The sequence below is a fragment of the Diprion similis genome, chromosome 12 (genome assembly GCF_021155765.1).
Source record: "Diprion similis isolate iyDipSimi1 chromosome 12, iyDipSimi1.1, whole genome shotgun sequence".
Classification (NCBI taxonomy): domain Eukaryota; kingdom Metazoa; phylum Arthropoda; class Insecta; order Hymenoptera; family Diprionidae; genus Diprion; species Diprion similis.
In genome coordinates this window covers 8,835,086-8,850,714 of record NC_060116.1, presented here as the reverse complement: position 1 = coordinate 8,850,714, position 15,629 = coordinate 8,835,086, and the positions used below count along the sequence as shown (strand labels likewise).

At 41.0% G+C, this 15,629-nt stretch overlaps 1 protein-coding gene across 5 annotated transcripts in view; it reads right to left on the bottom strand.

The window, feature by feature from the left end:
• The window catches only part of LOC124412801 (protein sprint), a 69,650-nt gene that overhangs the window by 48,072 nt on the left and 5,949 nt on the right, over positions 1 to 15,629 (bottom strand). For 4 of the 5 annotated variants that reach the window (XM_046892920.1, XM_046892922.1, XM_046892921.1 and 1 more), the window contains exon 2: positions 10,545 to 10,618. In XM_046892920.1, coding sequence (XP_046748876.1) covers positions 10,545 to 10,618 — 74 coding nt within the window. Of the gene's footprint in view, positions 1 to 10,544; positions 10,619 to 15,516; positions 15,569 to 15,629 lie in introns of those variants that run through there. The other variant, XM_046892925.1, reaches the window with a different exon arrangement.

Here is a 15,629-nt window from a genome sequence, read left to right as displayed (position 1 = left end):
GCAGAATCTGATTTTCAAGTCGAGGTGACGACGATATAGATTCGAGGGGGTTTGAACAGAGAAAAATCGCGTCCCGTAGCGAACGCGGAAGCTTTTAATATATTCTACGAAAGGTCTTACGAGCGCAAAATTTAATTCATGAAAAGGAATGAAATTTCCCACAAGCCCTTCGCCGACCACCACGAGGGTCGAAAGGATCTAACGAACCAAAGAATTAGGGTAGATCGCTCCACCGCGGAGTGCAAAAATTTCATCTGAGCTTGCACACTTGCACCAGTCCTATGTAAGTATTCGCGACGTGAATATTTGAGAGCGTGTTATTATTTGATAAGTTGTGCCGGTGCTGGCTGCTGCAGAGATATAAAGGGGCTCCGTAAAGGAGGCGAGAAAGCGATAAGAAGAGGGAAAAGTGGCAGCGGCGCTCTGTATCCACTTTCGATATTGACAAATTCGTCAATTTATTTTTACGCTTTTTACACGAGGTAAAAACCCCGCCGTCTCGAGATCGAAGAAAGAGACCCCTCCCCCTCCCTCCCCCCCTCCCCGCCCCGCAGGTTTTTGACGGGGACAATTTTTTAACCCTCGACTATCTTGAGAAGAGAAATTTCGGTAAGGAGCAGGTGTTTCTTCGGGCACGGTGATTTCGGTATAAATTACAATTACAAATTAGATTAGACCCGAGGCAACCCCTCAGCCCTAGCGATGCCTAGAGTGCCTCCTGGGGCGAAAGCTCGCGCTCTACGCGAAAAGGTCCCCCCCCCCCCCCTCCTGCCCCTTCCGCTCTCGCACATCTACATGCCGAGGAACCCTGGTTGCACGTTACACACACGCACAGCGAGTGTATTCACAGGCCATCTCAATATCTACATACCGGAGGATAGAGCTGACCGCGGCTGCAATTTGCACCTACATGCGCACCTATGTGTGTATATATCATCTGCAGACATGCGCCCAGGATGCGCCGGGTGTGCTCGATTCCGATTTGCTGGAAATTATTCGGTGGAAATAATCGGGAGTTGGTGAATTGACTATAAGTATGTAGGGAGTATAAAGTCCTGTAAACAATGCTCGTAAAATACTGGTACATGGTATAGGATAAGGTGTATCTTGGTAAAAAAATATGACATCTGGATCGCATGCAACATACCTCTAGTAAAAATGTCGAAGAGCACGAGACGTAGGAAAAAGAAAAGAGGATGCGAAGAGTGGAGTAGAAAGTTTCTCCCCGTCTGAGAATCTCTTCTTTGCAGTAGGTACCGAATCAAGGAATTTCGCAGCCGAGTAAGCCGGCATCTTGCATAATTTAGCGACATCGATTGAGCCATATAGTTACGAGGCTCAGACCGTTCTGTTTCAATTTGTCCAATCACGGAGACCGTCTTAAATATTTACCGAAAATTCGTCTGGCGGACCTTCGCCTCAGATTACATGTTCCGGCCTACAAACAGCCCGGACACGACGATAAATTTGAAGGCGAAGGGTCCGTCCGGCCGACGGAGTCTTAGGTATGGGTGATACGTGCAGGAGAGAAGGGACTCGGTCGTAACTCGTAATCTGCAACGCGTTAATCAGAACCTGAGGGACTGATAAGAACGGGGAAATAAAGCAGCCGGCGAGAGTGTGCAAGTTAAGAAAGCTGCAGGAAGAAAGATTCAAGGATCCGTGGTCTCGAGCTGCTACCGTTGAGAAGATGATTCTCGGTAACACGTCGACTTTGACATTTCCGAGGAATAAAAAAAAGTCGAGAACTATCCGAACGGTGAAGCTGAAAAGCTCCTCTGGTATTAACTCCGAGAAATGATTAGGCTCTTTGCTTGGATGTTTTCTTTCGCCGAGTTGTGTATACTTCGATCCGTTAATTCCTCGACTATGTGTGTGCGATTAGAGAGAACACCGACTGAAAATGTAATTTGTCAAGAACGTTGTGTACGCAGCATATATACTATAATTTTCACGGTAGATAATACGGATGAGGGAAAATTTCATTCCTGTATTAACGCGAAAACATGGGAGGCCATTCCTGGCGTGTATCCGCCGACGTAGAAAGTAACGTGAAGTAAAAGTTTAAGGGTTGGAGGGTATTGCGTGGGTGAATTACCCGCAGGGAGGATTTATCTCGATGGTTGTTGGATTTGAGTTAGGCGTTACGGTTCCGTGACACGCAGAGGAGTAAGTACTAGGAGAAAGTAAATTAAAAAGAGAAAGAAAGGTGGAAAAAAAAAGAAAGTAGAGTGAGAAGTAAATCGCCCTGCAGCATCCCTACGCGGCGTTGGCGTTGTAGAAAATGAGAAAGAAGAATGATCGAAGTGCAGCATCGCGTGCGTGCAGCGAGATGTGTCTCTATACGTACACACGCATATCTTCCAGGGTCTTAACGGCTCGTGGGGAGAATATTGAGATTGCGTTCCAAAACTGAGTTATTTCCGTCACTCCTTCCTCCGTGCATCAGTGTGCGCAGCCACACACGCCGAAGGGCTTTACAACGCCTGGAAGAACCGGGATTGTCACGCGCTGCCTGTTCGTTCGCTCTTACAAAGATTTTTCTTGGCTTCCTGGGAAAACCGGGAACAAGTGACACGTAGAACATGCTACAGGGGACATCAAGCACGTGGAGATCGGAGGCTGAGAGCTATTTGTAATCTATTTGACGCCACGTTGACACAGCTGTGGACTTGTGGAAATCCGCTTTTCTCGTCGAACCATCGATGGTCTCACGTATACAGGTAAGCACTTACAATAGATAAAGCATATTCACACCCGCGATAAGCGAATCACGAATCGCACGGATCACTGCCAGTGGGGGTCATAATTACGTCAGAATTAATTAATTCTATCTCTGATTAATGGAGGGAGTGAATTGCCTTTCAGTGTCTGACAATGAATGTATATCTACAAAACTAAATCACCGACATTGGCCTGCAGTGGTTACCTACGTACGTCCTTCGATTCCACAAAATTTCATCGTTTTTTGACAAAAAGGTATCTCGTTGTGAAACAGAAGTAAGAATGTATTGTCTTTTCGACTTGTTCAATCAGAGCCGAGTACTTGTACGTTTCGAAAGTTTGCATTTTGACAGTTTTAAATTTTCGAGCTGTCTGATTAGTCGATCGTTAATAATTCAAATTGACCGAAGGAGGGTACACAGCGAAAAAAGTGAAGTAAAAAATGCTGCAAGAAATCTGAGATAACACAGAGTAGATCCGTGGAATAACACGCACCAGTCCTAGTTGTACCTACTCTACATTATATACGAGTGAATAGATTTGACTGACAGCTATTTTCGGCGTGTCTCCAGCTCTCGGAGATGTTGCGCAGATGCGGAGAAGGGGGCGAGGAAATATCTGAAGTATTCTATACAGTGCCTGAAGCAGTGTAAGAGCTCGTCGTTAATTATCGTTCTATAGAATCCATTCGTCAAAAGGAATTTCCCGACATCTGACGTCATTGTACAATTTATATAAAGCGGCTCTCCGTGCAGTAGCAGCAGCAGCAGCAGCAAGTCTGTCGTTGACACGCGAAAGGTGCCGGTTCCGTCCCCCTCCCTTCCTCCCTCCCTCCCTCGAAATTCGCGGAAAAGCTAAGCGACTTCATCTCCGTCGACCTGCATCCCCGGGGAAATCCGAAAGGGACTCTTGAGATATTCGAAATCTATTATTATCTGGAGAATTAGCACCGCGGCGGGGTGGTCGGTCGGGCGGGCATGTATTTAATAGAACCCCGCATCCTGCACCCTTTGTCTGTACGTGCGGTTAACGATATCATCCACTGCCCTACCCCGAGTTCGGATCTCTCGGTTACCCCAAATAACTTCGCTATCCCGCGAGTCCTGCAGGCGCGGACATTAATTTCCCGTTAGACCTGGTAACTACCCGGACCGTCATCACCACCCCTAATCTCAACGATTCCGAAGATCGTGCCGAGGAGGAAAAAAAAACGATACGTGGAAAGTTGGGTTCCAAGCTTTACAACCCGCCGTTTCGCGTTTTCTTGTCGTTCTTTCCGAACGGTTGTTGGTGTAGTTCCATTTCACGTTTCGCATCAATTCGAGAATGAGAATGAGGATGAAGATGATGATGAGAATGAGCAAGGCGGCTGACTCCCTCTTCCGTTATACACGAGAGAGCAAACATTAGATTCGCGTTAGGCGAGCTCAAAGTCCTGGGGAACTTCCAGAAAACCTGGAGAATTTATCGGAGCAGCATCAGGGATATGAAGGGGAAGAAGATATCCGAGCTCTACCCACAAGAGTCGAGGGGCGAATATGAGCTTTTTGCTGCTTTAATTCAGATGAAAATCGCTAGGAAAGAATTCTACAGGTAGACGCGAAAACGATTTCCGTTTCACCCCGAAACGTTGGCGAATAAATTCTTGTTGAAATTCGGAATGTCTTTACACTGTTGCGCAAAATTTTCAATTCACATTTTACAACGAGTACGAATTATTAGAGGATTTTTTCATCAATTAGCTCCCGATGCAACAACATGCCTGGGCAGCAGAGATAATAATGAACGTCCGATTCTCGCATAAGCTGTACTTTATGTAGGTAGAAATAATAGAGTAAACGAGTTGACGATTTGCGATTAGTAGACACACAATTTTCCGCACAACGGATAATAATCAACCCCGCGATATGATGAGAAAATTTTTCGACGAACGTATATTCACGAATATCATGTACCAATCGTATTTCTTCCAATAATTTCATTTTTACATTACGATTTACAATTACGATCATTCTTTAAAGACGCACGATCTAGGTACGTAGTATAACTGATGACCTAACGTCAGTAGGATATTATATGTGAAAGGGTTAGAGTCAAAGGAATTAGAAGAGGAAAAATGAGGAGGTAGGAGAAGCTTTTAAAGCATTGGTTAGGTTAGATTGTGCATTCCAATTCTCGGACCGTTAAGTCCACGGAGTCCAGTGTGCAGGCGTCGACTAAACCAACAATGACACGAGTGCATACACATGTCCTTGGAAGGTCAGAGTAGTGAGAGGAATTGGAATTAATTTTAAGGTTGCTGGTGAACAAAGAAGACACGAGAAGCGTAATGGCACTTTACATAACTGGAACCATTTGAAGGCCAGACGTATAAGCCAGAGTGTATTTGAACGTAGGAGGGGTAGACCTGGACGTTTCCACATTCCATTCGCGGAATCTGGTGGTCATTCGTGCAACACTTTATTTTCATAGCGAAAACGAGCGTAAAGAAGCACGAAAGAAATAAGCGAAGTGATTTTTGTCAAGTAATACGTGGTGGTGGTCGGTGCAGTAGGTAAAAATTTTTTAACATCATACTTCCATTAAAAGAGAAGAAAAGTAAAGAGCCCTCGAAATCTTTAAAATCGGTTATTACCCCTCCTCATTTAGCCGTAGAATAAAAAAGCGAGAGCTGGAGAAGAAATGGAATGCAAGTGGAGAATGAATAGCCATAATTTCGCGGAAGGAAGGAAGGAAGGAAGGAAGGAAAGACGGGAGGGAGGGAGGGAGGCAGGAGAGGGGCGTCAAGTGAACTTTTTTAGAAAGATTACAGACTGATAATAATTCAACCACGACCGGGGTGGAATTTCATTTCAATTCTAAGTTCTCCGCACAGCCCCTTCGCTCGCTCGCTTACTCGCTCTCTTCTCAAGTGTTGTACTGCAGCCAGGGGTGGTTATAAGTGACAGTGGCGGCGTAACCTGGCGAATTTTTGCGCAGCCTGCAGCGTCGATGCTTTTAAAAATCCAAAGGAACCCGTCACCGCTTCAACCCACGCACGACAATATCAGGCTCGCTCGCAGATTTACATCCCAAGAAACATGCCCGGTTTCTTCTTATCTATCAGCAGACCCTCTTATACGGTGGAATCGGTACGCGTGGTCGCAATTTATACTTAGCCCATCGTCATTTTTTCTGTCTATTATTTATACATAGGTACCATATCTATCTTACATATCTGTCGACAAATTTTAAATACAACAATTCATGTACAGAGTTCCAAAAAATTACGTACGTTATCATCATCGTGTGCATGTGGAATGTCAAAAGGGAATCGATTGAACTGCAAAACGGAAATGTAAAAAAGGGAAGAAAGAAAGAAAGACAGGAAAGAGAAAAAATGATCGGATTTGCGAAATGGAAAGTCAGGGGGTCCTCTTTTCGACCCTCCAGTGTACGTTCCATCGGTGCATGGATGGGTATGGAAAAAAATGTAAATTTCATATTTTCCCGAGCCGACGAGGTTGCGTCATACATACGCAAGCGCATAGATCACTGCTATGATTTTGTTATACATGTGTGTATAATGTGTATATATATATATATATATACGTAGACATGTATGGATATATCTAAAGTATGAATCTCTCCTTATATTAAACTTTTTATTCTCACCCCGCGACACGGTATAAAGTAGCGTTAAAATTTTCCTTAGCCCGCACAGGAACTTATCTAGAATTGTTTGAGATTCTTCTCTGCACCCTCCAATTTTTCGCAAAATCTCATTCCGGGTTACTTACGTGATTTCATTTAGTTATTTTCATACAGCCGTGCACTACTGATGGTATTGCGCAACAATTTGTGCGTCAATCGGTTGGAAATTGATGGAATAAAATGTGATTCTGCTCGACAATGGTAAGAATAGAAGGGGTGTATCTGATAAACAAAGCATATATCGCATATACGGTTTAGGAGTGTTTACAGTAGGAGAAAAAATTGTTCCCTAAAAGAGAAATATTCATAGGGAAAATTTGGTAATAGAAAATTAATTTGGGCATAGAAAAACTTTTTAAAACAGCAAGAATTTTTCGAGTTTAACTGATGTACGTAACAAATAGCCTTGGCTAGATTGCTTGTACAGAGTGAATATCTTGCTTCCGCGGAAAAAAACAAACACTTTCTGTGACTATATTGACTCTATAACGCTTGCTGAAAAAACCGATTCTCTTTGCGATTTCGATTTCGCCGGACAATTGGGATCTGATACATCGTTTTCTCTCCACTTTATCGTACCTACTTACCACATGATATCCGCTGCAGCGAAATCATCTCCAACCCCGAAAAAACAAAGGGTGACAAAGGGTCGAAGAAGAGGTAAAAGGTAAAAGGTTAGGTTTGTCGTTCGCGCCGCGACCCGGGGAATTCGGCGTATAGGAATGGGGTATACATAGGGGTGGATGACACACGTGTGCAACCACCTATGTGTATGTTACACGTGGATATGGTTCCCCATAAGGGATGGCAGAAGGGGTGAAATGTGAGGTAGCTACGGGAGGGAATGTAGCATACGCTTTGTGGCGTTTTGAAAATAGAGATTCGCAAATGTGTGCATGCTATATATATATATATATACGTTATGGCGTAACGCACAAAACTGGTATATATAATACATATGGGGTATCTCACATATCACATAGAACAGAAACGCATGCAGAGAGACGATATTACGCTGACACCGTGCAATATGTGTAACACCGTATATACGTGCATGTGTGTGTGTGTGTGTGTGTGTATACATCACGTCGGAGGGATTTAAAGGCCGACCCAAAATACGTGTGAAATTAGCATTTACAGACGCAAATGACCCAATTGAAAACATGTGCTTGATATTAAGTGCATAAAATTATGCGTAATCGCTCGTTCAAACGGCAGCTGTTGCCCATTTCTTCGACCTGATAGAGCCGTTCGGCATTACCATAATGTGTTTTGTAAAAATATGGGAGAGGAGAAAATAGATAGAAACAAAAATGAAATGAAACAAAGAAAAATATCATTTCGTACGCGTGAAAATTTTGCACACATGCGTCACGTTTCATCGCGCTGATCTTTTGATTTAATCCCCATACCGTATATTATCACGATTTTTATTATTTTTATTATTATTATTATTCCTATTATTATATTTTCTGTTTAACTAATACTAGTGTAAAAAATCAATATAATTGTGATCGGTGCGAATCGTGCAAAATGATCAGAAAATCACCAGTGTTCTGATGAAATAATGAAAATGTCTCTGAATAAAACTCATGATAATAATAATAATAACGGTAATAATAATAGAAAATCTCATTAACATAACCGAATGTTTAAAGTAAGCCCCGTACCAAGAACTTAATGCGACTTGTAAAAATTTCTACTCCTCAAATTCCAAGGACAACAGGAATACGATGAGTATAAAATACGACATTTCTTTTTTGTCCGTTCAACTTTGATTATACGACGATATCTTCACCCCCCGCGAACCAGCGCCAAACACATGCACAGCGCTGTGATTTGCACGCCCCGTATGATATTGCAAGAAAGCACGAATCGCGATTGGGTCGGATTGAGGATGAAGAAAGTATTATATTATAGGTACTATTGACCGAAAGAGGGTGCGTGAAAAGCCCGCATTCGACCAAACGAATCTTCGAAAAGTGGATGTTTTCTTGGTTGAACAATTCTCGGGGTGAAATAGCACCGCCCCTGCACATATGGAGGTAGATTTTTTGCAGCGGAGATCAGAGCTCGCCGATCGGAGCTAAAGTTCTGTGACTCTTGGCACGGAATGAGAAACACTGATCCAAGCTTCCTTTCTCCTCACTGGCTAGTGCCGTGTGACGTCATCGAAAGCGATTCGAATGATTCCCGGGTAAACTGCAAGAGTCTTCCTTTTCCTTCGTTTTATCGAGACACGCGTATTGTTTGCGTGTGAATAAGTAGAGCGGAAATTGAACCCTTTTGATAGGAATATAGCGGTTTATGAGCTTCGAGGAACAGCGTTGTATTCTTGAACGCGTTTCAGGTTGGTTTGCACCTTTTACTAAGCAAAAGCCATTCTCGATTCCCCATTGAAATTCAATGTCCATTGAGGAAAATGTCGTCCATCTTCGCTTGTGAATACACCACGCCCAAGACGTTAAATCTTACGGGTTAACCCTGCTCTATACAGATATAGATATAATATAGTGTTATGCCATACATTATCGTATATACCGGGTGAGATCTTCTACTTCGAAAACAGGCAAAATTCTCCGAAGAAGAAACGCGTTATAATTTCACTACGAATTCGTGCAATTCCTCAGAGTGTAAATACGAAGAGAGTAAAGTTATTCTGTTTTTCATTCAACTCGATGTTACTTGGTCAAATTAACCCTGTTGCAGTCAAATTTTCATCCTTGTTTTTTCAACAATTACATGATCATTCTCGAGTGTTAAGGAGCATAAAATTTGATAACGAAGCAATTTAAGGTTGTCAAAAGGGTTGCTGGTCCCACGATCTACGATGTTTGATAATTAAATGACCACCCAGTATCCCCGCTACGTTGTTCCATATAACATAAGGATATTGTAGGCGAAGACCTCCATAGATCACGTGGGTCTTACGATATGGAAATTATTCTACTCGGCGCGTAGGAGGATGTCGCGAAAATTTCGGTCGTAAATAATGGGAATTAATGATTTAAACGATGCAGCAGTAGCGTGGTAGGTATATGAATCTGAGGTATTTAAAGTACCGCTTCATCCCCGTTCGCATTGTATGCACAAGGGTAAAAAGCTAATATCACTTCCGGTCAGGATGAACAATAAAATGCGAAGCATAACGATGCTTCTCCCCGTTTTTTCTGCCATCATGGGAAAGTTACCGAATTTTTTTTCGATGGTGTGTGTGTGTGTGTGTGTGTGTTTGTGTTTCGTAGCTCACCAAACTGTTTCGCTAATTCGAGATCATGAATATGCCGCGTTCCTTCGTTGACTTAGGGGCGGTTTTTTCAACCTTGCATGGGTGGAGAGAAAAAGAGAAAAAAAAAGTAAAACGGGGAACAATTGTTTTCCTTGTTTAAGCAAGTGTTCAAAAAAGTGGATACCTCTCGAGATAAAAAAAACACACACACGCGACAAATTTAAACACAGAGTAATTTGAATTCTAGCTGTCGCAGCGAGAAGCTGGAAGGACGAGGGAGATGCGATAAAAAAAAAAAAAAAAGAAAGAAAGTCGGATGGGGGAATGTATTGAAGGAAAACCCAGCTGACGATGTATCGAATTTCTTTGATAGTAAAATTTGATCAAAGAGACCTTTGAGGAATGTTTTCTGGTCTCACCCACCATCGTCTGTCGCAATAGGGGTGAAATTTATTCCACCTTGCATCTTTTCTCCTTCAACTGCGGAGGCTGACAACGAATAAGGACTCGCTCATGGTTCGTCTATCCATAATACACATACACGCGTGATTTTGAAAGGCACAAAATCACCGGAAATCCGCATGACGATACGTTATACGTATACTTTAGGTCCGTAGATTATGCTAGAGATTTACGAAGTGACATTTGTTTCACGTTGAGAATCATTTGTTACAGTTACGAAAGAAACATCTCCATATTGCCTTTGAGAAAAATCCGATGATATGAACTCAACGAGCGAAGTGTTACGATATTACGGTTATAAAAAACAAATGAAAGAATAAGAAAAAATGAGAACAATCCGATAATACGGACTCAACGAGCGAAGTGTTACGATGTTACGGCTATAAAATGCGAATGAAAGAATGAGAAAGAAAAAGAAAAAAAGTAAGAAACTCACCTTGTATAAGGATCAGGCGTGGTGCACAGTTCGCTCAGCATGCAGTCCAAATCGGACGCGAGGGAATTTAGCAGCTGCGACAAAAAAAAATAGAGAAAAATTATAGCGGCAAAGTGTGTGAAGAATATATTATACAACTGCATATTATTGTACGTGTTACATGGCATTAAAAAGTACGCGGCAGGTATACAAAAGTAGACAAAGAAACGCGAGTCTACCTAAGATACTTTCAACGTCACGTGAGAGTGCATCTCAGAAAGTGAGTAAAGAACGTCCTGCACGGGATTCCTTTTCCTTATGGGAATGCCTGCAGGGCGAAGGATAAAATCTGCTTTGAAACAAATATGATCCGTGGCATCGCAGGGAAATGGATAGATACTTGATAGTTCATATCATTCCTTTCATACGTAGTATGGATCGTAGAAATATGGATACACGGTGAGTAACTGGTAGCTTCCTTACTTCGGAATCATCGTGAGTCACATCCTCGCCGTACCAAGATCTATACTTGAACGAAGGTAACTACGTCTGGCACATACTCGTGCACGCGTATTTACTCAAGGCGAATATATGTATAATATGTATAATATGTATAATATTTATAATATGTATATGCATGCGCAGATGTGTATCTTACTATTTACACATCTCGCAGCTTATTATAGAGTCATGCTGTGCGTGCCTATATCGAAATAGGAATCGCTGAAACGATATTACGTGTTTGCAGCCTATTGCTTATTGCCTATTGCCTTTTGTGACTTTTATACTTCTTTTATATGTTCCACACTCCTCTTCCCATGCAGTATGTTTTTACAACGGATTGGATATAAAGTTGCTGGCGCTACGAATAAATAATACGAGAAAGGTTGAAGAACGTATAGTCATAAGAATGACCGAAAATAATCGATTTTCGATTAAACTGATCATTTCGTCCCCGATTAATCGAGGATAATCGATTATTTTTCAAACTCGATTAATCGGTTTTTTACTTTTACTCATTTTTTCAAGTTTGTTGGATTGCGACGAGTATAGCAAGCATTCATTTTATGCTATATTGTAAACATTATGATATAAGCACGACTTGTTAATAACCACATAAATGAATGAATAAACTCTTTTTCACATTATTTTAAACCATTTTGTGTATTATTCTTATTAGTCTTATTTTATTTAATGTTCAATCGTTATCAAAACGTTATCGATGTCTTGCACGCTTTCTTACAAACGAAAATTAATTACTTTCAGGTTAACTAACGACTAATTGACCGATCAATTGATACCGCTTTCGTATTTATAATCAGTAGTTCTGATTGGTTGGTTGACGTTGATGTCATGCTTGCCGGCATGATAAAATACAGACCATATTTTCCAAGCCTCGCGGAACCTGCCGGCAAGATTCTACCCGCATGCCATATTTATGAAAATCTGATTTTGTTTGATAAAACTTCGTTACACACTGCAGTTTGTTGACAAGGCAATTTGACGCCGAGTTATACGAGACGGTGTCGATGTGTAAAAATCGATCGAATTACGACAACGACGGATTTAACCGGCTGGCAGCGGTCGTCGTGGGATTTGATGACGAGAACTACGCAAACACGTATGTACACTCCACTTTTCGATTAGCACATACCTACTCGCCGTGTATTTGTATAACAGAGAGATTCCCTCCGTGTGTAAGTTGAAAAAGTGAGAACGTTTTTGCTCGTCATTCTCTTTTTTTTTTTTTTTTTTTTTTTTCATTCATCGTATTTCGTCGGATTCGATTAAATTGTTATACTACATGTATACATTGTGCAGACCAGAAACTAAAATTGTAATAATTCGTGAAGCGATAAAAAGAAATTCTCATCATTCGAAAAATTTCTCACACCTTCCGAAATGAAATTTCAATCATCGTTTGAAAAGAGAAAATTTCATTCCTATTCAATAAACGTGAACTGGCAGAAGAAACCCGCGAGAAACGACGAGGAGAAGATCAGCTGAGCTCAGCGTAATACCCAACCTAACATCTATCGGGTCCGTTCATATCTTCTTCAACCGAGTTTTTCCTCCTCGGGTTCAAACTTTATCGCGACTCTTGTCAATTTTCCAGACGGATAAAAAATTCACAAAGGGTGTCGGAGGAAGATAGAGAGAGTGAGAGAGAGAAAGAGAGAAAGAGAGAAAGAGAGAAAGAGAGAAAGAGAGAGAGACCAATCCATGTATGTACGTATGTATGTATATAACATCTGCGGGAAAGTACTGGGTACATATTTGCATAGCGTCACCGTAGTTCAAATCTGGAAAATTAAAGAGTTCGTCCCTTCCACGGAGTGCAGGAATCGCGTCTCCAAAGTAAATATTGAATATATCTACCCACGATATCTGATAAGGGTTCATTCTCGATATCGTAGCAAAAAAGATGAAACAATTGTTATAAAAGAGATTTTTCTATTATGACTTGTACTATACCTACGTATACCCAATCCAACGTAAGATGATAAATTTAATTAAACATCGGAAAGATAAATCCTCTCTACAACAATTACGAATATCTGATATAGTTTCAAAGAACTTTTACATACGATTCCTTTCGTGCATGTATTTAAAAAAAAAAAAAAAAAAAAAAAAAAAAAAATTTTAACTACTTTTATATAATATCGTACGTGCCTTAAATTATGATTTTGTACGCTGCTAATTAAGGTAAGGAAAAAAAAGCGTGAAAAGACGTTAAATTCTTTAGAAATTCCACAACAGTTCGGTGCCCTGTCACGAATACACCAATAATCGATACATCTATTGCATATATACACGTACCCATATACATATATTGCAAGCAACTAAGATTATCCTTTCGCGAAATATGTACAATACAAATGCACATATAGGAACGGAGTTAAATTTCCACGCCGATCGTAGTAAAAGAAAAAAAACAAAAAAAAACAAAAAGGGGAAAGTAAAAAATGAAAAATAATGTCGAAAAGAAGAAAAGAAAACTAACGAGAAGTGAAGCGAAGCAAACTGAACGGCACTCAACCAACGACCAAACCAACCTCGCGTCTATATCCTTTACCTACTTATATATACCAAAGGTATGTACGTATGTACATACATAGGTATATACACACACACCTCTCTATACAGATTTTTATTCCTTATACAAAATACAACAAAACCAAGATAGCTATCGGTACTGGCACAGCTCTTTCCGTAGGTATATTAAACGTGAAAAATCGATACGCGTAGTTATTTCACAAGCATTGAAACAGGCTCTCACGAATGAGCTGCAAGCAAGATGACGGTTGCATCGTTACATCTATATATATAATATACATATATAATATACATCGAAGGATCTGGAGTGAACGCATTAACCGGTATATGAAGGAAGAGGAAAAGACAGCGAAAAAAGGAGAAGAGAGCAAGAATGAAAGAAAGGAAGAGAGAAGGATGAAGGAAACAAGTCCGAGTTCACTTTTATACGGTTAAAGTTGAGTGCATAATGCGTTTAGCCTGTACGACATAGATATATTCAGCATCTAAACAACGACATTCGAATTAAAGTTTCGACAAATTTTTTCATTATTGAGAAGGTTTGATCCCATATCCACGGGCATAACATAATGTACCTAATCACTGTCTTATGATGTGTTAAAAAACTTGTGAACGTGTATCGATTTTCATAGATTGGAATCCTTCGGTTTCACAATAACACGAATGCACTTTGAGTTGGCTTCAAAATGTTCATTCCTCAAAATCGATGCTCCCCGACCACGTAGTATGCCTTTTTGTAATTTTCGTACACGCAGTGACAGCTGCCTAATGACGACGTTATAATAAGAGGATATGGATTTTGTGTACGTGTCCGTGTGTCTGTTCAGCGATGCATTTATACATGTATAGGTATATCGAACCGCGTGGTGTTCTTTGCGTGACTCATGTGAACACTGAACCAGAAAGCCCCAGCCGAAACGGTTGGTTGACTCCGTTTGTAGGCAATGTATTATCCATCTCTACGTAGGTATATGTGTACAAGACGTATACGTATAAACAAAACTTTAAGGACACACGACTCGTGTGCCGTATACGTATACCTAGAACAACGCACTGTTGGTAGAGGAAGAAAGGGAAGGAACTCTAATGGAAAACGTTTGTGTTCTTCCTGCGTGGAATTTCTAATTAGCAATTAGCTGAGATGATTGCCTATCGTGTGGACAGAGTCTATCGAGAGGTGAAATGCGATAGGCGAATGACCGCAGGTTTCGATAAATGAAATTGGAAAAAATTCGAATCTACATTAAACTTACAAGCAGCCAAATTATAATTCGGCAAAATTTCTACCGTTTGCCAATACTTGACGTTGAATTTTTAATTAAAACTATCGAGATAGGGAAAATAAAAAAAGAATATTCGACACGGTCAATCAGCCGGGAACATGACTGACGACTCGTCCCTCGTTCCCTCTTGGAAACTCCTTAAATTCTACGGTCCATACGGTCGCGCACGCCCATTTCAATTGATCAATTGAAGCGTCAACGTGCAGCAGCAGCCACGTCGATCATCGGAGGGACAAGCATCGTCTGCATTGGACGCGGCAATAATTGCCTAACAAATTGTGTCCAAGAACACGGTGAGAATACAAAAGCAGATTTTACCAAAAATTTTGCAGGAAAAGCGAGGGACGCGTCAGGTTTTTTTGATAAAAATACACTTCGTCAAATCTGTTACGTTTGAAGTAAAAAATATATATGACACGGGTATATTTTTACCAAAAACCTTGACGTGTCTCTCTATTTCCAGAAATGTTGAGTAAAGTCAGCTCTTTTTCTTCTCTCCGTGTAGCTGTAATATCACAATCTACATATCGATCTAGTATCATGGATCGATGTGCGAGCAATAGAAACTTCAGGAAAAAAAAACACACGCACACACTGCTATTTAATGGGGGGGGGGGGGGGGGGGGGGGATAGAGAGATGACATTATACATACGCCGTAAGACATGTCGAATCAGCAACAGTGTAGATTATAATAAATTCGCTTTGGTCCCCTGCAGCAGTCATGATATTTCTAAAACACTCGAGCTTTATTATCACACACTTCAC